This window comes from Cydia fagiglandana, chromosome Z (genome assembly GCF_963556715.1).
Source record: "Cydia fagiglandana chromosome Z, ilCydFagi1.1, whole genome shotgun sequence".
NCBI classification, from domain to species: domain Eukaryota; kingdom Metazoa; phylum Arthropoda; class Insecta; order Lepidoptera; family Tortricidae; genus Cydia; species Cydia fagiglandana.
In genome coordinates this window covers 20,908,722-20,932,631 of record NC_085959.1, presented here as the reverse complement: position 1 = coordinate 20,932,631, position 23,910 = coordinate 20,908,722, and the positions used below count along the sequence as shown (strand labels likewise).

The 23,910-nt window shown below is 38.5% G+C and overlaps 1 protein-coding gene across 1 annotated transcript in view; it reads left to right on the top strand.

Moving 5' to 3' along the window:
* LOC134679297 (basement membrane-specific heparan sulfate proteoglycan core protein) overlaps nt 1-23,710 on the top strand; it is a 181,665-nt gene extending 157,955 nt beyond the window's left edge. The window contains exons 42-77 of the mRNA XM_063538194.1: nt 10-205; nt 433-599; nt 760-984; nt 1,414-1,597; nt 1,863-2,186; nt 2,519-2,735; nt 2,963-3,154; nt 3,240-3,525; nt 3,612-3,762; nt 3,951-4,131; nt 4,228-4,439; nt 4,779-4,964; nt 5,295-5,403; nt 5,589-5,697; nt 6,371-6,600; nt 6,823-6,950; nt 8,108-8,386; nt 9,102-9,269; nt 11,532-11,686; nt 12,337-12,466; nt 12,923-13,080; nt 13,736-13,943; nt 14,842-15,024; nt 15,101-15,242; nt 15,659-15,791; nt 16,112-16,281; nt 17,005-17,237; nt 17,727-17,875; nt 18,278-18,385; nt 18,681-18,797; nt 18,916-19,147; nt 19,545-19,733; nt 19,928-20,025; nt 20,155-20,272; nt 20,522-20,672; nt 21,984-23,710. Of these exons, the coding sequence (XP_063394264.1) occupies nt 10-205; nt 433-599; nt 760-984; nt 1,414-1,597; nt 1,863-2,186; nt 2,519-2,735; nt 2,963-3,154; nt 3,240-3,525; nt 3,612-3,762; nt 3,951-4,131; nt 4,228-4,439; nt 4,779-4,964; nt 5,295-5,403; nt 5,589-5,697; nt 6,371-6,600; nt 6,823-6,950; nt 8,108-8,386; nt 9,102-9,269; nt 11,532-11,686; nt 12,337-12,466; nt 12,923-13,080; nt 13,736-13,943; nt 14,842-15,024; nt 15,101-15,242; nt 15,659-15,791; nt 16,112-16,281; nt 17,005-17,237; nt 17,727-17,875; nt 18,278-18,385; nt 18,681-18,797; nt 18,916-19,147; nt 19,545-19,733; nt 19,928-20,025; nt 20,155-20,272; nt 20,522-20,672; nt 21,984-21,996 (6,231 nt within the window). The 3' untranslated portion in view covers nt 21,997-23,710. The remainder of the gene's footprint in view (nt 1-9; nt 206-432; nt 600-759; nt 985-1,413; nt 1,598-1,862; nt 2,187-2,518; nt 2,736-2,962; nt 3,155-3,239; nt 3,526-3,611; nt 3,763-3,950; nt 4,132-4,227; nt 4,440-4,778; nt 4,965-5,294; nt 5,404-5,588; nt 5,698-6,370; nt 6,601-6,822; nt 6,951-8,107; nt 8,387-9,101; nt 9,270-11,531; nt 11,687-12,336; nt 12,467-12,922; nt 13,081-13,735; nt 13,944-14,841; nt 15,025-15,100; nt 15,243-15,658; nt 15,792-16,111; nt 16,282-17,004; nt 17,238-17,726; nt 17,876-18,277; nt 18,386-18,680; nt 18,798-18,915; nt 19,148-19,544; nt 19,734-19,927; nt 20,026-20,154; nt 20,273-20,521; nt 20,673-21,983) is intronic.
* The last annotated feature ends 200 nt before the right edge of the window (nt 23,711-23,910 follow it).

Here is a 23,910-nt window from a genome sequence, read left to right as displayed (position 1 = left end):
TATTTTCAGGTCAGCAATTTATATTGGGACCAGGTTCCCGCACCTATGGTCGGCGAAAACAACTATCGTATAATGGACTTGTCGGCGCAAAAAGTTTTGAACGACCACTTCGTCCCTAATCCCGCTGAAAGTGAATTGACATACTCGTTTAGCTTCCCACCAGACGAAGAACTATTTTGGTCCCTGCCCCTGCTAACCCTTCCAGGTAAATATAACATTCTGATACATATATAGGTATGGATTATCCTAATGATAATAAATATTTATTAAATGTTAAAATAAATCCATACTTTTTATTTTATAATATTTTTTAAAGGAATGGAAAAATGTACGCTTCCAGTAGGGCTTAAACCCGCGACCTCTCTTGTAGTATCGAACGCAGAATTATTTGCTTGAAAATAAATTGGTTTAATACGTTTCTGTTTTCACCAGGAAACATGTTGCTATCATACGGAGGAAACTTGAGCTTTAGTCAGAGGTTCGAAGTGGATAACCCGTATCCAGTGTATAACAACCCAGGCACTGACGTCGTCCTAGTAGGTGATGAAGATTCAGTGTACTGGACGAATCCACGATCTTTCCAGTCTGGAGAGGTATTGGTAAGTACAGAACTGATGGTTTTATGATTAACGTACATACTCGTATAAAACCTAATAAAAAAATTGTGAAAACCTTTTGTATCATAAAGTGTGCTTATAAACTTATATATTATACTGTACCTATATTATTTCCCTTAAAACTTTCCTTTTTTTATTACAGTTTAATCAGGTGCCGTTAATTGAGAAGAATTGGTATGTTCTTAACACCCGTGTACCGGCAAGCCGCAATGTCTTCATGTCAGTGTTAAGGAATTTGAAGCGGGTCCTCGTCAGGGCAACTCTCGCCGACTTGCAAACAGAAAAACTGACCTCCACCTCTATTGCAATCGTGGCCATGGATAAGGCTTCAGAAGAACGGCGTCCAAACGTTGCCAAGGGAATTGAGGTAAACACTACTGTGCGATATTATTGTTGTATTTACGCCAAATGGTACTAAAACAATTTTATTTTTTGTACATTACGCCCTTTGGCTAATAAAACAAACCAAAAAAAAGGTGCCAGTGACGCCCTTCTTAAAGACTGTCGCGTTTTTTTAGAGTAACGGACATGCTATTATCAACCAATCAGTTTAAAAGAGCTCAAAAAGTTAAGAATAAGCCACCAACAGGTATCAGCTTATTCAAACTATGATTTTTATTCTCAAAACACAACTGTTTTTTGGCTCTCCTGAAAAATCGCGTTTGTCCCTTAAGCCCTTTGAGCCTACGGTAGTCGATATTAAAAATCTTTTTAAAGGTTATTTTTATTATTTCCGAGCCGTATTTTATCCCATCACATGTGCCTACCTAACTGACTAATATCGTTACGTTTTTAGAGCTGCAGATGCCCAGCGGGTTACAGCGGCAGGAGCTGCGAGTCATGTTCCCCCGGTTACTACCAGTTGAACGGGCGCTGCCAGCAATGCAGCTGCAGCGGCTACGGCTGCCACGTCGACAGCTACGACCAGGTCGTCTGCGACTGCCCCGACCCCAACTCCGCTTCTGACTGCTCACCTCTTGGTAAGTACCAGTTACAACCCTAGTACTTTCCCGTACGAGGAACGGGAAATATTATTGTTTGTTTATGACTGTATTACCTATTTTAAAACCATTGCAATAAAATCTTATCATCACGCTACATCAGCTACTACCTAAAAAATGTAGTAGCCAACAATTTAACATGCAATAAGTTTGTTATTGCATCTTTAAACAAATATCATAAATCAATGTTTATGATGCGCAATGCTGTTTAAATATTATATTATATAGTGACGTATTGTTTTAGGTGAATCTGTCGTAACGACTAGTCGACCGTCGCCTCCTCAGTCTAGCGTGACCGTCACTATTTCCAGCCCCACCATAAAGATTCAAAACGTCGGTAGCTACGTTAACTTCACTTGCCAGGCTAGGAGCTTTTACAGACCAGGTCGACTCCCGGTTAGCTGGAGTAAGAAGAACGGATACTTGCCTCAAGGACGATACACGATTGACGACCAAACAGGAACGCTCACTATCACACGGGTACAGGTGTCCGATAGTGGCACATATATCTGCCAGACGCATGACGGCGTCACTGCGGGTCAAGCAACAGCGACGCTTACTGTGGGAAGTAAGTAAAATTTCTTAATTATTTATTCTCAGGTGTCAAGATAAAATAAATTGTATTTATTTACCTTGTTATTTTCACGCTACATCTTGGATTAGCAATACCAAACTGGATATATTACGCCAAAGGTAACGTTTATATCGTAGCCATCGTAGGTCTATAATACTTATAGTAGTACCTAGTATTTAATTAACCTACAATCTAACAACAAAAACCGTGTTTTTATGCGTACCTATGTATAAGTACTAAACTTTAAACCTTCTTGATCCTGATTCCAATTACAGGACATTGTTTTATTCCTTGTTTCTCAAAATAATGAATTAATGCCTTTCCAGCAAATCCGATGACAAGTCCTACCGTATCCATACAACCATCAGTGCAAGAATTGTACGAAGGGGAAAGAGTCGAGTTGAATTGTCTCACTGACGGAAACCCCGCTCCTACTATAGAATGGCAGAGAGGTAATGGACAACCTCTGCCCGCGACGGTACAGCTTATCGAATCACTTTTGATAATCGATAGTGCCAGAGAAGAAGATTCTGGAGATTACAGGTAAAGAGAAACTTGATTAACCTTTTCACAGCGACGTTAATGAAGTTAAAGTGTCATCAACGCCATATCAAAGATTGCACGCCAATATCAAGTCGTGGCGTGTGGGGCACGAAAAATACAGACTTTATATCAAGTCAATGACAACGAGAAGGTTAATTATCTGCTCTAAAGTGAAATAACTAACAATAACGTGTTTCTGTATTTAAGTATATTTGTGTTTTTAACAGATGCGTCGCCAGCAACAACGTTGGAACCGACGATCGCATAGCGAGTATTATCGTACGACCTTTGCCGTCCAGGCCGCCTCGCGAGAGACTCACAATAAAACCAACAGCATCTAACGTCGTCGAAGGCCAAAGCACTAACGTCGTATGTACTGGGTCAGCTAACATACCACCCGGTTCCATTAAGTGGGTCAGGTAATCACCGCAAATTTTATACGTTCCTGCATTGGAATAAAGAAAACACAATGTGAATGTTCACAGTTTTACTATATTATTTCAGGCAAGACGGCAATGAGTTTGAAACAAACGTGCAATCACTAAACGGCGTCTTGTATATTGATGTAGCTCGCCTTGAAAATCAAGGAGTGTATATGTGCAAGACAACTTCCGGAGAAGCAGAATCGATCGCTGTAGTAGTTTCGGTTATCCCTGTTGGCACGCAATCGCCAGTAGAGAGTCCCGGCGTGGAACTCGATGTAAATGAACTGAGAATTCCGACTGGGGAAAGTGGGGTTGTTCACTGCACTCCCACAGGAAACCCACCGCCGCGAGTTGTATGGGCAAAGGTAAACTTTGTAATATTATCTAATTAATAATATCACATTAATGACAAAGATAATATTATACTTACTGTATTTCATTTCACATTTAGCACGAAGGACAGTTCGGCCCGAGCACCAGCCAAAGAGGAAACACGCTGACAATAGCTAATGCCCAGGAGAGTGACCGAGGATTCTATGTATGCAGTGCTATCGTGGACGGAAATCCAGTCGCATCCCAATACGTCACTGTGGATATAGAAAGTAAGAATTATTACAATATCTTTGATTTTTAGCGTTCTGATACACCTATAATAAGCGTAATAACTAATTGGTATTACTTTGGAAAGGCATGCTTTTTTCCCGATTGTAGTCAATAGAAAAAGAAAGGTGTAGGTATTATATTAACATATGGATTCTGAATTCCTTTTAATATATGTATGTGTGTTTAGCCCGTATTCGCCCTAGAGTACAAATTTGGCCACAACAAGAGGTGCGCGCTCGGATCGGAAGTCAGTTTGAGCTTCGTTGTCAAGTCTTAGAAGGCGAGCCACGCCCCGACATATTGTGGTCCAGAAGCAAAGGACGTGCACTGTCGGCCGACGCTCAAGTTGGCCCTGCGGAAGTTATCAGGTGTGTTTTTTAACTTAGGTATAACCATTCTATGATATGTTGGTAATGTTTAAAGAATGCACCCACTTATATGATCTTTATGTTTGTGGTATTTAGGTTCTCGAAAATCGACGTTAACGATGATGGAGAGTATATTTGCAACGCTGGAAACAAAGCAGGCAACGACACAGCTACAGCCACGATAAAAGTATGGTCCCCGCCAGAGATAACTATTACACCAGACCGCTTAGTCAGAGTGAGCTTGGGTGAACCCGTGGAAATTAAATGCAGAGCCAACGGCTACCCAGAACCTATGGTGTCAATACATCGTAAGTGACCTATCTAATAGTGTTTTTTATTTACTTGCAGAATAAGCGACTGATACTCGAAGCGTTTAATGATTTGTACAAGCTATTTTATATTAGTACTATGTGAATTCGTATTATACACAATCCTTGTGAGCACTAGTTTGAATCGACTCTTAAATAACTTGCATAAGGTCGAGATATTTTGATTTGACAAACATTTTATTGGCTCCAGGTAACATTAAACTTTATTTTAGCTAATTAAATTTAATATAAAAACCCGCGGCATAATTGGTGACTCTCTGTCACTAATTTTTAAAAGAGTTGAATACCTCCGAGACATATATTTTTATCTGCAACCAGTGCGAGACCAATCTGGGCGAGGGCGCGTGGTTGTGCCTCCGACGCCGCTCGTTGCGTCCCTGCGGCTGGCGGCGGCGAGCGACGCCGACAACAAGGACTACATCTGCACCGCCACGTCGCTCGATCAGTCCGTCGACGAACCGTTCACCGTTGAAGTCTACCGGGGTGATGCCGGCTTCGGCAACGGTGGGTTTATAATCTTCAAAACATTCTGCTTCTAAATTAAGAAATTCCAGGCGCAAAAGTTCCCACCACGCACGCTGCGTTTCCGTGTTGAATCGCAATAGATAACCTTTGCATCAAGAATGATCCGGAGCGGGGATCAAGACCCCAATAAAGCTTCTAAATATTATATTCAATATCTCTGTTATCAACGGTTGGGAATTTAAGATCGTAACATTGTATACTTACCTACTATTATTTATAACTAGAATAGACAGTACCATGACAAAATTGTAAATCAATATAAATGCACAATAATGTCTATAACTATTTTAATATCATTTTCATATTCAGAAGATGACGATGGATCAGGATTCGAGGAACAGGAAACGTACAATAATCCGGACCAACAGCTAACCTCAGAGCCTCAATATGCCGCGGAAGGCCAGGACACCAACCTCTGGTAATATTTTTTTTCAGCTACAGATTAAATTCGGTTTCGCCTGTTCCTCCTATAAAGGTAGATAAGAATAGTTCTGATGTGAAAATCGACGTGATGAATAAGGATCATACACATTTCAAATTTGGTTAAAAAATCATTGAATAAGTAATACAATGTACCTATCTAAATAATTTGGTATTTCACAGGTGCAATTACACTGGTGACTACGACCACGACCTCAAGTGGTCTAGACGCGATCGCCGTCCATTACAGCGCAATGCCCAACTCAACAACAACCAACTAATAATCCGTAATGTGAGTTGTTCACTTATATAAATATGTATTTCTAATGATTCTTCATATTTTCTTTCATTGTCCTACATTTTGAAGTACATTTATTTACTTCTTCGATCCATTCATAGTGGTTTTGATGAATCGATCTGTGCAGTCGACGTCAAAAATATGTTTACACTTTTGCACCTTACTTCTTTGTAATAAGGCAAAAAGTGTAAACATATCTTTGACGTCGACTGTACACTAGTCTAGCGAGCGTACAATATGGTGTATGCTATTAACCACGTGATGAAGCAAACGTCTCTTTTCATCACCGATCTATAGAAAGAGACAGATACTGTCATTATCACGCTGTCACGTCAAAGACGGCAACCAACATCTGTACGGTTTAATTGGATACTTATTTGGGTCGATCAACTATTTCTTGTTGTTATTCTATCCCATCAGCCAGGAGACAATAGTAGCATAGTTTGTTAGAAGAACTGCTGTACCATGTTCTACAAACGTGCTTAGTAGGTGTCCTATAATGTAAAGGCTTTATAACTACCAACAAATTCAAGTTTGGTTCATTTAAATACGAAAAAATTAGTATTTTAGGAGTGACCCAGGAGACCGTAACCATGGCAACTAGTGACAAGAAAAAGTTGATTCACCCATTTACCAAAATCATTTGACAACATAAAATTTTGAGCAGGCAACTAAGGAGGACTCTGGCGACTACGAATGCAGTGAGGTAGACCGACGCACGCAGTACGTTTTGCGCAGCGCATACTTCACCCTCGAGGTGGTGAGGCCGCCGCGCGTCACGCTGCACCCGGCCTCGCAAACCGTATCGCCCGGCCAGTCGCCCACCGTCGAATGCATCGTTGAGGGTGACGATATCCGCGAAGTCTCATGGGATCCGGTCGATAAGCCTTTCTCCAGGTACAGTACTCGACTTTGAAACTGCATTTTAAAAACCTAAATTCTAACGCATACGTGAGATAGCGGAAGGTACATGTTAATTCAAACTTTAGGTAAGTTAGGTAGGTATTCTGGACCTAACAGTGCTTCCAATTTTGCCCTCATTCTCGAGACTACCCTGCTAAAGGGTTAAACTTTGCATTCAATTAAATAATTATAATTAAATTCATTTAATTTATACAGGCGTGTAGAGAAGAGAGGCTCGACGCTGATATTCCGGCGCATCGAAGTAGAGGACGAAGGGTTCTACAAGTGCACTGCCAAAAACGTGGTCGCTGAAGCTTCCGGCGTTGCTCAAGTCATCGTCAGCGGTACGTAAACACTTCATAAATTTCATAATACCTACTCGACCGAGCCGTACGTGTACATATATAATAGTAGTGCATACAAATACATTATTTAAGAAACAGACCCTATTTGTAGGGAATGCTATCTCGAACCAAGATTGGCAATTCGAGATCTCGCGGGAGAAATCTGAATCGAGATTGCGTTATTCGAGATCCCGCCCGTCAAACTTTAAAAATCGAGATTTGACAAAGTAATAAAAAAATAGTACTATTGGTTAAAAATTCCTAATTATACACTGCTAATTCAGAGTCATTGCGGTTAATTTTGCAAATCATATAAATAATTGTGGGTACGCTAATTCGAGATTTTCTACCAATGACATTGAATCTCAAAAATTCGCTCGAAATCTCGAGAAATTGAGATTGCATTCCTTACCTATTTGGGCATAGGCACCTTAATGTATAAGATTAGCGACAATGTACGTTCACGCATAGTTAAAGCTTTAAACACAAAAGTTCACACAGAAGCGCACTAGAATACTCGTATTGCACACACTTATAATTGTATACCTACCTACGGCAAAATTTGGAATTCTCTCACCCTCAGTTAATAAAATATTTGACAGATAACAAACGTTTGTATTCTGCTAATAAATTATTGCAAACATTATTTATAACAGATGATTCTTACAATAGACTCGATCAAGCAGTCAGTACCTTAGACCTAAGGTAATATAGAATCCTTCAGAACTTACGAGGAGATCAACTGTTAGGTATCACATTCACAAAATATTAATTTATGATTAATTATTTGTACCTATTTGATTAATAGAGTAACTTAGTTTAGCCAAATAGTGTTTAATATTCATATTCATTCCTACAAAAGAGAAACCTTTAGCAGATACACGCAAAATAAGTTAAGCTGAACAAAAAGATTAAACTAAATACATCTTGCTAAACGAATCCCATAAAATTTTTTATTAGCGAAAATATTAAAGTTTAGATACATCATTGGTTAAAAGCTCTGTATTATTCACCGTCGGCACTAACTCCATTAGATCATCAAATGGTTACCACCATTTTCATGACCTCATACCGATAATTCATTTTGTATGACGCTCATTTCATCATTATGCTCGTACGCCAAACTGACATATTGCATGGCACCATGACGTTCATAGAGTCGGAGGGCGTGGCATCGGTGTCGCACGATAACGAACAGGTGGCGCGCGTGGGCCAGCGAGTGGGGTTCCGCTGCGACTCGGCCGTGCACGCGCAGCGCCAGCGCGTCTCCTGGACCAAGGATGGCCGCCCGCTGCCGCGCTCCACGCGCGTGCTCAACGATGGCTCCATCTATATTAATCCGGCTAAAATATCCGACGCCGGCCGCTACGACTGCACTATTAAGGATGAATACGGAAGAAATATTATTAGAAATTACATCAACCTCCAAATCGAGGGTCAGTTATGATACAAATGTTCTTACCATATTTATGTTCTTTTAAATTATATGTAGTTCAAGCTAACGATCCTAATAATAAAATCTTTAATAAAATTGTTCATGCTTCCAACGCCGTGCTAAATAGTTTTTAATAACCTTGGCATGTTAGGGTAGTCGTGCACTAAAAAGTTAATCTTACTTTATGCAGTCACGTCACATATGTAATACAGGAAAATGAGTGTCATAGATAGGTATTGTTAGCTACACAAGGTACCAGTATCGTATAGGTATCGCCAGGGGAGTTGTGTTGAATGACTTGATTACTCACGCAGCAACACAGAGTACTCAAAATCCCAAAACAGTATTGAATTAATGAATCGTTGAATGTGACTTAAGATTATTAAGCTAAACAAATAAAATACGTTGAAGAAAATGTTGGGTCCATATTGCACTTGGCGGTTAACTTGCTATCAGTGCGAAAAAATAATACTAATTTCAAAATCTCGCTGTGACATGATTTTGTTGTTAGATATGTGATTATGATTATTATGATTATGGAGGCTTAACTTATTAGTGCATGACGTCCCGTGTAAAACTATTTGAATATCTTCAATAGGTATACTACGTAATTTATTTATTTACTTGCATTTATTCAGTGCAGTTAACAATCTAATACTACTTGTAGACTTATTATTTCTAATTATTTCTTATGATTTTGCTCCTCGCGCACGAAGGTATCGAAAAGTGTTCGGAAACGCAATTCCGTTGTACTGACGGGTCTAGTTGCGTAGACAATGAGCTCATATGCGACGGACGCAACGATTGTGAGGATCATAGCGACGAAATATGTTTAACGAACACGCAGATGTCGAACACTCTTTCGGATTATCCGCCGTATACCGGTAATACAGGTGCAGGTGTGTTCGGGTTTTTTTGTGGGTGTGTGTCCAGTTTGCAATGTGGGAATTTAAGTACGACAGTTTTATATAGTTACCTTATATGGGTAGTGACTAAAATGTAAGCAGGGGTGTCCGTTGGTACTTGTTTATATAAATCCGCCTTGTGTTGTACATGGGTACACACTGTCGTGCTGTGATAAATCATATTTTATTCAGATGTAAAATACCAAATATTTATAGACACATCGATATGTCAAGGCGCGGCAGTAGGTAATCCTAGCTTAATATTTTACAGATCAATTTGAGATGTAAACATAAGATAAAACTATATTTTATTGTTTATTGAGTATTACAGAATAACCGAAGATGTAAATGTCTGCCTTGTCTGAATCCGTAACCTGTGTGTGCATTTGTGCATGTTTAACTTAATATACCTATACTCGTATTAATTGTGTAGTTTTCATCTTTTATTCGATTAAGTAACTATACTAACTGCACAAATTATTGCATGTACCTACCAGTGGCGGCGCGTCAAACATATCCACAGGCAAGCCGGGGCTAATTTGGCTTACATATTTTCTTTACAACTCTGCTCAAACGTCCAAAACAGGCAAGCCGGTAGGAATCGGCTTTTACGGACGCGCCGCTACTGGTACCTACCAATGACACCTTGAAACTTCATTCATTTAATAGCAATTCTACTACATGATGTGAAGTACATAACCACCTAAATACCAACTTACAAACCACGACTTTGTGCAAATTAAATTTGCATGGAAAAAGACCTTAACTTTATTTTGGTTCCAATCATCATTCTAAATTAAATAGGACTACTTCGGACCTTATTTACCGTAATAAGAATGCTATTAAGTAGAATTATATGGCATTAAAATTAGCGTAGGTTAGATAGGTACAGTCAAGGAATTTAAATTCCGACCCATTTCGTACTTTGTCACAGTGACAATCAATATGAAAGCCGCTAGAGACCTCATACGGTTGTCACTGTGACAAAGTACGAAATGGGTCAGAATTTAAATTCCTTGACTGTACCTATTCAATTATGCACAGCGAGTAGTGCGTTTTAATTTAATTGAAATGGATCTTTTTAAGTTGTGCGTTTGAATAGAGAAATCCTGAGATGAAAACAGCTAAGTGCCAAATGTTCAATACCTTTTTACGATTTAATAATAACCTAATTTCATATTGATCGTTAGTCAGTTTTTTGATATTATGGATGATAGTAATGAAATATCTGTAATGTATTTTATTTAACTTTGTAATAAACTGCTAATTAAAGTAAGAAAATCATTATAGGACTAGGTACTAAGTTTATTAATAACCGTGCTCATTTGTGCAGATTATTATTGCTATCGCTTCGCTTGCACAATATGTATGAGTGTGTCTCTAATTAATATTTCACGCACTGTAGGTATCAAGCTTTTACGCGCATGATTGCTTTTGGTACCTACACGTAAGGTTGTCTACATGTTACATGTGACGTGCTGTCCATTTTATACGAAAATATATTATAAGTGTCCTTTTAATCCCTTACAATTTATATCACCGTTTATTGCCATATTCTCACCGTTTATGCGTTTATCATCTCATTATTTTTTTGAGAGGTAATAAGGGCTTGTGCACAAATCATGCGAGGGTCAATGGGGGAGGGAGGTCACGAAAAAATCACGATTGATCACGTTGGGGGAGGGGGGGTATAACAAAACCTCAGTGTATTTTTCTACAGTGAACGAAACTAAGAAAAAAACCTACCACATGAGTAGATACTTTTTCTCGGTTTCGTTAAACATAAATAGCGAGCCTATTTAACGAAAATAGAAAAATCAACAAGATTTTCTATATACAATACTATCCATCTTAAAATTAGGTCGATTGAAAAAAATTCAAAAAAATACACGTGAGGTTGTGTGGGGGGACCGGGTAGCCAAAAACTTCACCAAATATCACCAAGGGAGAGGGCAGGGTCAAAAAGTAGCCGAAAACACCTCGAGTGATTTGTGCACGAACCCTAAAAAGGTAAGTACTTAGGTGACAGTTCTCACAGGCCTCAATTTAATAGAGGCTGAATACAATTTAAACAAGGTTTCCTGATATTTTTGTTACTAACTGCATTATTTTAATTTTCAAAAACATCTAAGCTAATCAGCTAATCGCTAAACAATATTTGGTATCTATTACAAAAAAAGTTATTTGTCTTGTTTATTTTACTAATAAAGTAAATATTAGTAACACATTGATATATTTTAGGGCCCGCTGTAGAAGAGCAGGCGTTGGTTACGATCAGCCAGCCAAACCGGCGGTTCCGCGTCGGCGACAACGTTGAAGTGTTGTGCAGAACTGCCGGCCCGGACGTAGTCGCCACGTGGGAGCGACTCGGCACGCGCCAGCACGTCGACCAGAGGGTAAACCACTTTATTAAATCGGTTTGAGGGAATCAGACTTACATTTTGTTTATTTCGCCTCAACCTGCGCTCGGATCCTACCGAGTGCGCCAATTATGTGTGAATGATAAAAATCAAAATCGTCAAAATGCATATATAAATAAATATAGATGATCAAGCAAATCTTGTCAGTAGAAAAAGTAGGCGCGATATTCAAATTTTCTATGAGACCATATCCCTTCGCCCATACATTTTTCAAATTAGCCGCCTTTTTCTACTGACAAGATCTGCTTTACCAACTTTATGATAAGTCATTATTAAGCTAGGATCCTACCAAATGCGCCAGTTATGTGAGCTCAATTAAGGCTAAACTTAAAATAAACAAATATATTAAGTTATTATTCAAAATATGCAACTACTAAATAAGTCTGCTCTACATGTACTTATAGTGTCTAAAAATACTAGAATATACCATACCATCCTACGCCAGGTAGGTATGTTACAATTCACATTAGGTTATTAATATTTTTTTATTATAAATATATATATTTTTATTATATTTGAGGTAAGTCAGAAATTACTGTAAGTATTATGTAACTATGTACCTACTTTTTCAGGTCAGTTGAAATTATGTTTTGACAATTTTAAAACAACTTTTATTTGTTTAATAGCGATTTGGCGAAGGCTCGTCTCTGATTCTGAACAGTGTCGCGGAGTCAGATGCTGGCACATATAGATGCACCGGGAGCGACCAGTACCAACGAACCTCTTCTGATGACTTCAATTTAGAAATACAACCAGGTACTTAATTTATTACTATGTGTATCGTAAAACCTTCTTATTTAGACTATGTTTGCCGCTAGGTAGTTTTGTAGGCCCACAAGTCTTGGTATCAGGCTATATTTGTCCAGCTCAGTCGAACTTACGAATCTTCATTTAGTTTAATCTTATATTTTTATATATATGAATATACTGCTACTGATAGAAATATAAAATCAACAGACTTATTAAAACCTAAGAGTAAAATCTAACTAATTTGCTTAATTTATTAAAGTTTAAATATTGCTTACTCAAATATAACGTATTAGTATAGTAATAACTGTTCCAAATTTTAGGTATCCACGTCTCTGAGACGCATTTAACTGATTTACAAAACCGAAGTGATCCGCGAACAGTATGCGCGGAACACTGAAAATCACGAATAATTTATATTTTATAATTTATATTGCATACTTTAACATATGTGGTTGTTTCCAGCGCCAGTTGGCCCACAGTACCCGGCCATCCGGGACACTACGTTCACTGCTCACGTCGGGCAACCGACTTACCTCCCATGCCCTAATCTCGAGCCGGGCGCGACAGTCGAATGGAGACGTGAATATGCTCCTCTCGCTCCGGGTGCCAGGGCCAATGAGGTAAGCCACACGGTAAAGCAAACGACACTTTTTGACACCTTACCGAAAGAGGAGGCAACTGATAGTATCACGCTGTCCGTAGAACATGTAACCATCAGATATACCTAGACTTAATAATTTATAGTTTGTGTCAGTGACATTTTCATAACCTAGCGCAGCAGTATTAGTATTTTACTGAAAGAAAACTTTTTGTAAAAAACTGTAGTTGTTAAATAAATAAATAAAAAATATCTGAACACGCACTCTAGCGCCGTGACAATAGAGGCATGTTCAGATATATCTGTGAGCACTTTGACTGCCCCAATATATCAGATAGCTACTGTACCTATGTGTGGTCCCCAACCTGCAATGTTTAATTAGCTTTAATACCTACGTTGATAGCTAGGAGATTTATACTGACATCATAGACTAGAAATCCTCTAGACCGAGTTTAGAGTAATTATTTCATGCAACCGATGTCGCCAAAAATACGGGGGTGCGCGGGACGAGGTGAGCGAAGTCCCGTGCGTGCGACTATGCTCAGTCTGGAGGATGTTTTGTCTGTGACTGACATAGATACAGATGATGTCTCTCCAATATAATAACATAAATCTTTTAGATTTCTTTTCTTTCTCAACTATTGTGCTTAAATTAAAAAAAAAATACATGGTTGCAGGCCAACTTGTACATAAATCCAGTGAGCGAAGCGGACGCGGGCACTTACATCTGTCGCGTGAGCAACGGGCGCGCCGTGACGGAGGGGCGCGTGGTGCTCAAGGTGACGGGCGTCGTGCCGCAGTTCAACCGCTTCAGCTACCTGGCTCTTCCCAACTTGCCTGATGCCTACACGCAGTTTGACATCGAGATCTCTTTCAAACCTACTGGTAAAATACATCTTACTTATATGTTTGTTCAGAATTTTTTAAACATATTTATTTACATATACAGGGTGATTTCTGGGTCGTGATCCAGAACCACTTTTTCTGACTCTGTAAATGATCCACATTATCATATGGTAGTATTTGATTAAAAGATAATTACTTTAATTATTCTCATTTTTCAAGTAAAATTAATGTTATACTAAGTAATTATGGTCACCCTATGACGTTTGACATACGCTGTATGGAAAGCGACAAGACGTCACATTGAGTAGGGTCACCAAATTGTATGCATAAATGTTTTTTTCCTACATGTCATCTGTAAAATAATCATCATTATTGGTGATAAACAATTATTACCAACATCATTAGGCTCATCTTTGGATTCTGTATGATGTCTGGCTCTCTTGCTCCACGACCCCGAAATCACCCTGTATTTATGCTTGATTATATTAATAACTTTGTGTGATTTGTTGGATTTCGATTAGCATGACGGCAGTTCGCCGGTAACATTTTCAGGCCACCTTAGGCATCCTACCGGCTGCGCCATATAACAGTTTTATAATGTTTCAATAAAACAACAGTTACGTTAGCATGACGACATCTTTATTCTAAGTACGTGACCACAGATAAAGCCACCACAGATACCACCTAATACAATAATATTTACTATAAGTACTTAAATCATCGATGACTGAAAATATTGTAGGTACAGGTGGATTGAAGATAACACTTCGTGTATGGGGTCCACAGGCCTTAGGAAGCTGGAGGGCGCGCGCAGCAACCTGGCGCTGGGGCGGGGGGAGAGAGCGGGGGCTCATTCCACTTCCTCTAAATATCGCGCACGCTGTACCTATGTCGTGATTAGAATTGAATAGTTGTAAACATGTACAAAATTTCCCAGATTCCGACGGTCTAATTCTTTTCGACAATGGACGAACTGGCACATTCGTAGCCTTAAGGCTGTACAGCGGGCAGCCAGAGATGGTACTCGATGCCGGCTCCGGACCGATCACAGTCATGGGCGACCGACCTCTGCAACTTAACACATGGCATACAGTTCGTCTGAGCAGAATGGACACTAAAGGTATTTTTTTATTCTTTCGTAGACCACAAGTGGCTTGGTTAGCAAAACAAAATTGATGTAAAAACTTCTTTTTCAGTATCAATGAACGTAGATGACACTGGACCATTTACGGCCGTGATCCCGACACAGCTCGCTGTAATGGATCTCAACAACCCGCTGTACATCGGAGGAGTGCCGGACAACTTGCAGCTGCCAGCCGCACTGGCAAACACACCAGGGTAAGCAAACAAATGTGTGTGATTTGATCATCCGTTTGCCTTAAAAAATATGGCGCCACACAGCTCTACATATACTTCAGCTGTCAAACTCAGGACATGTTTTTCTCTTATTTCTTCTTTTTTATATGTATAATGTAGATTAGTCCATCATAAATTGTCAATTACTTACATAGCTACGTCACATTCTTTTCAACTTAACATTAGCAAATCGTCCGGGATACTTATTAAGGTACTTATACGATTTAACTACCCAATCCGGCACGAGCGTCACTGCAATGTGAATTCATATTTATGTGGAACCGAACCACTTCAAGTCCTATCGCCTGAAGTCCTTTCCTTAAAATTATATTTCAATTGTACTATAAATATAAATAATCCTTAAATTAATCGATTTTGTGACAATTGTATTGTTCTAGGTTCACCGGCTGTGTGGGAATGCTCATTTTGGGTAAACAAGAGCAGGATATAATGGCGAACAGTTACAAGTACGAGGTCACGGAGTGCGATTCATGCTCGCCTAACCTCTGCTTACATGGAGGCGTATGCCAGGTAAATAATATCTTACGATGCGCCGACACTCCTAACTATACTGTGTACTGTAGGTACAGGCGTACACGTTGTGAGTCAGTAGTTTAAAATGCCTTATAAATTTTATATAAATTTTTATGAGGGGTATAAAATTAAAATTGATGGGCTATAGGTACCTACAATAATCTATTTCTTCAAGGTGTTTCTCCTAGTGTGTTAGTCTTGAATTACAGGAAAAATAATAAATAATTTCAAGAGAATCTAGCAACTCCTAATATTTATTCTACAATAAATCTTCAGTCCATTTTAAAGGTATTAAAGGCACTGTATTTGATGGTCAGGAGGCCCGTAACGAGCGTGGCTACGTGTGCCTGTGCCCGGCCGGGTACGCGGGCCAGAACTGCGACCACACCGGCGAGGGCTGCCGTCCGCACATCTGCGGGCCCGGCAAGTGCACCGAGGTCGGCGGCACCTACAAGTGCTCCTGTCCGATCACACACGCTGGCCATAAGTAAACATCCAGTATTTCTTATATGCTTATTGGTTTGTAATTGTCTATATGTAATTGTAAAATTAACCTGCTTACCTACATCGTTTCGTTTATGAGCACGTAGGTACCTTATGATCAAACCTATGATAAAGCGGGGCACATTCTAGGGATTTGGTATCGATAAGAAAGATTGTCGATATATAAGACTATGACTTAAGGTAAATTTCACTCTTAGCAAAAAAAATACTTTTAGCAAAAAAATTAAAATGGAGTAATATTTATTTTAAGAAAAAATATATAACGATATAAAATTATTAGAATAAAACATTTAGTGCCAATGTGGAAATACTGACCTGGTTTAAAAATAAAATTTTAGAATTTAAGAAGCAGTATACAAAGCGATTTTGTATAAATATATTTATTTTGTAAAACGTTTATGTTGACAGTAACATCGATAATTATATTTCATTGTCGAAAAAATATTTTGCTACTTCACTTTAGTATAAGTGCCCCGAGTTTGCTCCCAGGTTTGCTTATGACTAGAACCTCTACCACCAGTTTTGACATAAATAGACAGATACGCTCGCGTCTAAGTAACTTACTTTCTATGCATCTCGCTCGTACTCGCATATTAGTGCAAGTGAGATGTAGGTATAGAAAGTAATTTACGTAGACGCGAGCGTATCTGTCTATGTCAAAACTGGTGGTAGCCGTACTGTAAGTAAAGCTGTCAATGGTTTCCAGCTGTGAACGCCAGCAGTCCATCGAATACCCCGCGTTCACCGGCAGCGCGTACCTAGCGATCCCAGCGCCGCCGTCCAGCCGCTCGCTGTACATGTCCCTGAAGATCAAGGCCATGAGCCCGGTCACCGACGGCATCATCATGTACTGCGCGGAGTCGGAGCAGGGGCAAGGAGGCTTCACGTCACTCGCCGTTAAAGATCAACGCCTGGAATTCCGCTACCAAACGGGAGACTGTACGTATTACAAGTACACAATAGATACCTACAGTCCTACATGCATTGTAATAAAATTTTCACCACTCAAGCTCGTAAATACTCTCTTTATTTTAAACTGTTGAGAAAGTTGCATTTTATCCACTAGAGCTAGGCGAAATAATTTGATGCAAGTTTCGAGTTAGGTATTTCTTCATGTGGGTTGGTAGAATTTACTTTTAAGTGATGATTTTGAATGTATATTTAATGTCGTTCATTTGGTTTTGTTTTGTACAGTTTTACTGATAGTACTTTACTTACGTTGGTGCGGTGGAAACTTTCCCTCGATGGCAATATTTGTTCGTGCCTGCAATATTAGCACGAGGGGTCAAACAACAACTTTGTCCCCATACTACAAATAACTTGATTCAACGAATTGGGAACCATAGTGAACATAACAGTTTATGAAGTTACTTTTGGTTGCACCTCATAGACGGCGACATGTAAGTGACTTTGGTACACTGTTTGCAGCATATCAGCCCGCCATCCTGGCCAGCCAGCGCCTGCTCCGCCCCAACGAGTGGACGGACGTGACTCTCACGCGCTCCGGGCCCACCGTGCGCTTGACCATCAACAGCGAAACCGTCTCCAACATCCTTCCTCAACCCAACCAACTTGGAGTAAGCTTGCTCATTTTGGAACATTCTAGAAATTAAAGGTCCTTTCCTGAAGGGGATAAGAAATAAGGTCCGTCTAAGCTAATTTGGCACCGATTTGAATAGAACACTGGCAGTGTAATTATTAACGTTGTATATTCATAGAAATTTGACATTAAGTATGTCATTGCTACACTTTGTCGTAGCAAATGCCATGCAGAATTAACATAGATCAACTAATCTATATGATAGTTATATAACTGCATAAGAAACTGAAGGTTCCTGGCAGCGTACCTACTGTTTTGTAGTATTTTTCGTATGACTTTACAAATAGCTACATTATTTAAAATATCGTTATGATAGCTATCTTCATGATTGAAATAATTTTCCTTAAATAAAATATTATAAGTTTAACTTTATTTACAGGAGCTTCATTTGAAAACACCCATGTACGTGGGTGGCGTGGACGACTCAAACATTGTACTGAACAGGAACGTTGAGGTGACCGGAGGATTCAGCGGGTGCATCAAGGACGTATGTCGCTTTTCAACTCGCTTTGTTACGTTTACGTAACGTTTAAACACATTTACTAAAACTACAAACAGTGTTTTCTCTGAAATCTAAATGTACACTCCTCGAATTTATTTTATCAAATAGATCTAGGGAATGAAATTATAATGCAAGCACAAAACCATTTTTTAAAATATGCAGATACGTCTGCGAGCTATATTCTAAAAGCATAAAATCTGCAACTAAGCCAAAGGTTTACACTGTTGTGAATATTTGAGTAGGTACTCGTACTTAAAATGTACACGGTATTATATTTCAGGTGCTGGTGCAAGATAACGCTGTGAACATCGTGAACGCGTCGATAATCTCCGCGAACGTTCAGGAGTGCAGCAGCTACGACCGCGGAGACATCCCCGACGAGCCCGAAAACTCTGAGGTAACATGCCGACACTTATTTTACATTCATTAAGTAAAATTAAAAAAACTGGCAAAAAAGTCTGAGAGCTTAAGAAAACATTCACCTATTCGTAACATTATCACATTAATATCTACAGGACTTGGGCGTATGCTCGCGTTGCATGAACGGCGGCCGCTGCCCTCCTGGCGGGAGCTCGTGCCTATGTCCGCCCGGGTACTCGGGAAGATACTGCGAGACACGCGCCGGGCGCTCGCCCTGCAGCCCTAACCCGTGCATACACGGCACCTGCCGGCCCGCCACCCGGCAGGACAGGTTCAACTACACTTGCGATTGCCCGCTTGGATTCGGCGGCCAGAACTGTCATATTAGTAAGTAACAGCTAACATATACATACCTACATAATCTAGTGACTGAATACGTAAAAGTCTAATATGTTACCTAATGTTGACGTTCAGGTACTCTGGCGGCATTATGTCGTTATTTTCTCTGAATGAGCTTGTGAAGTAGAAAATTAAAACAAAGTTACACTAAACAAAGTATTTTTTCACCTGGGAAGTTACAAATGTATGTACCTATTCTTATTGTAATTTGTTAATAGCGGTGTAAACACAGTGATTCTAAAGCAATAGCAGGTATTGTGTTTAGTATTCGCGCATTAATCGCGTAACAGTATAATTAGAGGTCCTATATACACGTTGTATTCTTCTTAAGAGGTTTCACATGTCACGTGTGCGTAATGTTTCATGTGTGATTTAAAATCCGCAGAACTCCAACTTCACCACAGCGTTGGATTCGATGGCAACGGCTACATCGAACTGGCGGCAGATAACCTCCGCTACGACAGGTATCCCGTGGAGTTCGGAGTCGCTGTCGTCACCACCAGCTCGGACGGCGTCCTGCTCTATCAGAGAGAGACCAACGGTGGCGAACGAGGAGACTATGTTCTTTTGCGATGTAAGATCCATTCTTAAATACATAGTTACTTTCAATTATCTTATTAACATAGTCATATATATCTAGTTCTTTTAAACGTATGCTGCTGCGTACACATTAGATAACGAATAATACATACCTATAATTTTTTTTTCATTAAAAAGTTGTGTAATTGGTGTAGAAGCAAGTACAAAAGTCAATGTATATCCTTGCAGTGGAGAACGCGCGTGCGGTATTGGAATTGGACCTTGGGGATGGACCCATCACTATGAGAGAAGACTTGGTGGATGTGAGCGATGGCGAACGCCACGTGGTACGTGCCCGAAATATTATATCATGACGTTCATTATATGAAAAATATTACATAATATTAGGTATATTCTGTTAAACATTAATTTCGAGACGCATTTTAAGTATTACATTAATTTATTTTCCTCCATAGATTGCAGTTAGAATATATCAAAATAAACAAATAGAACTGAACGTCGAAGAAAGAAAACAAACCCAAATATATCCGGGATTGACGGGCGTCATGAGTGCCGACTCCAACATATACATTGGTGAGTTAAACACTATTCAAAAGATTAAGTCCCTATCTAACAAAAATAAATGTTCAAATTACTTGTAACAAAACGATTATCGATATATTTTTGGTGTTCAAGCACTCGTGTGATCTTATTATTAAACTCGCTTCACTCGTTATAATCCAACACTCATGATTTATACCTTTCATTATGCAGTAGTCACTTAAATTATTATTATGGTATTTGTTGCATTCGCCTAGTTTTTAAGTCTGACCTATGTTATAGGCGGTATACCCGACTCGCTGAACAAGTGGCATTACCCCGGTATGACGGGCTGCTTCGAGTCGATCGAGCTCACCAAGAACTATCAGCAAAGATACACCGTCAACCTCGACACTGCCGCCGTCGCCGGCCGGAACACCCAACGGTGCAAGGAGTAAGTACATCCATATTATAACTATTATTTTTGTTTAAAGACCGAAGCGCGTCTTGTTAAAAAATATTTCATTATACGTTACTTATCTAGTAAATAAACGCTATATAATAGTCAGTTTTTAAACGAGTTACTTGTATTTAATTTATCCGGATCTTTTGAAATAAAATTAAGCATGTTTTTTATTTATAACGAGCAATACCAACGAATTTTTCTAACAATTGACTGTTTATATTTCGGCCCTTTCATACCATTTCTCTTACAAATATTTGATGTATTAAAACTTTTGAAGAAGAAGGTCCTACTTATATTTACTAATGTGAACTTTAAAAAAATCCTCTTGTTCTAATACATTTTTTTCATTGTAATATTTTTCACGCGGCTTGGATAAACAGCTCCATCTTCCCAGATGTGTATCCTTACTTCGAAGAGATTGATGTGTTCGAGTCTCCTCCACCTCGATTCTATTTTAATGCGAAATTAGCACTTAGTCCGAACCTTTTCCTTCAATTCATCACCATCCCATCCTTCCTGTACCACTTATAAGCTGAGCATATCTAGGTACTCATGCTACGACTGAAGCAGGTAGGTTTACCCATTGTTGTTAACAAAGAGTTATTAACAGTAGCAGCGTTGTATAGTCTTGCGAGTACATATAATAATTCATGCACATACGCACGTCACGTGCGTCGTAGACGGCTGACGGCTGAAGTAGATGGTGATGCTGCAAACAGGTTGCCAAAGAGCTAATGTGGGACGATGACGATTTTAAATCAAAATGTAAGCTTGATATTGACATTTCTCTACCATATTGTTCACGCAATGTGCCTTGCGCGTTCTAACGTCCACGATCCCTGATTGATTTGGAAATAGTTATCCTGGGCCCTGTTAACATAGGCATCAGTTAACGCACTTTCGCTATCACTAACTCTTTTGTTATACTTTTTATAATAAGTAGTGTATGTAGCAATTCTCTGTACAATAAAAGTCATGCATAATTATATTATTTTTTACGCGTTTCCTGCTTACTACTCCTCCTAGTGATTGTATGTACATACATTAATTTAACGTTTTTTATTACCCCTTCGCCCGCGTACGTAACCGGAGCTTTCGTAACCAGATGCGACCGAATACCTTTTCGGTCTTGTACGAAACCGGTTGCGATCAAAAATATTTGGTTTTTTTTTACTAAACTAGGGTCAGTGATAATTAAATACTGTACTCAATTTGTAATGAGCAATTTATCAAGTAGTTGAACGATGTTTGTCTACATTGATGGAGTAATAGGTAACCAAAGACTTTTTTTATTTACAGCAGGCGCTTTTAGGAGACATGAGCGAGCGGCCTTGACACTGTTCGCCACAAAATTTCACGAATTTTACGGACACTGATAGATATAATGATATAGACTTATTTTTTAATTGTTACATATAACTATCAATCAAGCATTATGCCGTATCTTTTCGTATTTTCGTTAACTTAGCTATGGATTTTACCGCTGATTATAATATGTATATTATAATTCTACATCTCCTTTTTATTCAGATATTTTGCCTGAGAGGTATTGAGAGTATATTTGTAAAATTAAAGGCTCCTTTACAATATCACTTACCTAACGGAAGTTAGTTAAAACCCTTGCGTTTATATTACACATCTAACTTAAGTAGCAAACGTCAGTAATGTGAGTTAACGTAAATAAGAAAATACGGCATCAAAACTACTTAGTATGTGTTATATACGTAAAAGCAAACAATTGTCAATTTAATGTTAATCCTTTTATTCGTGGAATAAGCTAGCCCTGCTAGATACGATGCATTATAAGCTATGCAAAGATTGTTAAAATGATAAACGCTGCTTCTCCTAAGTAATTTTGTAATTATTTTTAAGCCAATGTCAACTGAAATTCTGAACGGAAATACAGTACTACGAGAGGCTATCGGTATTCTTAGTTTTTGTAGGAAACACGAACGAAGAAAATAATCGACCGAATTGAGATGAGAATGTGAGTGTGATAGGTACCTATAGACAACCGATAGCTGTTAAAACAGGTAGTATTGTAAATAGTTAAACTTGTATAGTAAGTAATTATATTGAACTATTCAGGACAATACTGCTAGCTTAGTTATCTAGTTAAACAAAATGTTAATGGTTATTGAAAATGTATGTGAACTATTAATTAAATACTTATTGCTTAATGTTTATGATGGTCGATCCTGTCATATTATGGGTGCTTGTAGAAGCACGACGATTTTGGTGCCATAAGATTTTAATAAATCATTATATATTGATATGTAGATAGGAAAAATATTCAATATTCTCAAATGGTATGTGTTAGTTTAGCTGTCTAACCTAACTATTACTGATAGTAGAAGTATAAGTATCAAAAGTGAATCCAGTCATCAGTTGGCCTTGGGCGTTCGCATTTGTGCCCAATTCCGCTGTTTCTAAATTACTATTAACTATCACACTTAATATCTTTTTATAGTACATTTTTTTTAATAATTATATTATTTTAGCAGCAACTTACGATGTAATGAAAATATTGTGCCAAAAGTGATAGTTTATTCCTTCATTATTATTTGTCACTGCCATTTTATGTTGCATTTTAATTCAATAGGTATAGGTAAAGTACGAGTAAGTCATACTTGTCCTTCGCTGTCTAGAACAACGAATATTCTATGTTTAAGCTGTTTTGTAACTATTTTCTTGGATTTACTGAAAATATCTTATGTAATAATAATTGTGATGGCATTTAACTTAATTTTACTTCACCAGTGATGGTTGCACTAATAAATAAGCTTAATATTACGAGTGGATATCAACAGAATATCAAACTGTTGGAATCGATGAGTTGTTGTGTTAAAGATAATTAACAATAAATTTACATATTATGATTATAAAATAAATATGAGCACTGAACATATTTAAATAAGCTATATTAATAACATACACATGTTAATGAACCAAATTATGATGCGGATGTTCTTTGTTTCTGGATGTTAAGATAACGATTTCAACTAACAAATAAATAATACAGTGTATGTTACAGTTGTTTTATTAACATGGCCCGCTAATTGGACGCGATCATGACCCAACCTCAACCCTTGAGATGACTTAAAAGGATGTTTGTCAAGCAAGTTAAATTACGGTTAAGTTACCTAATAGGTACCTACCAATTCTTTATAGTTCTTCCCGTTTTATGAAATAGGAATTGCATCATAACTGCTACCGAGGTTTTTAG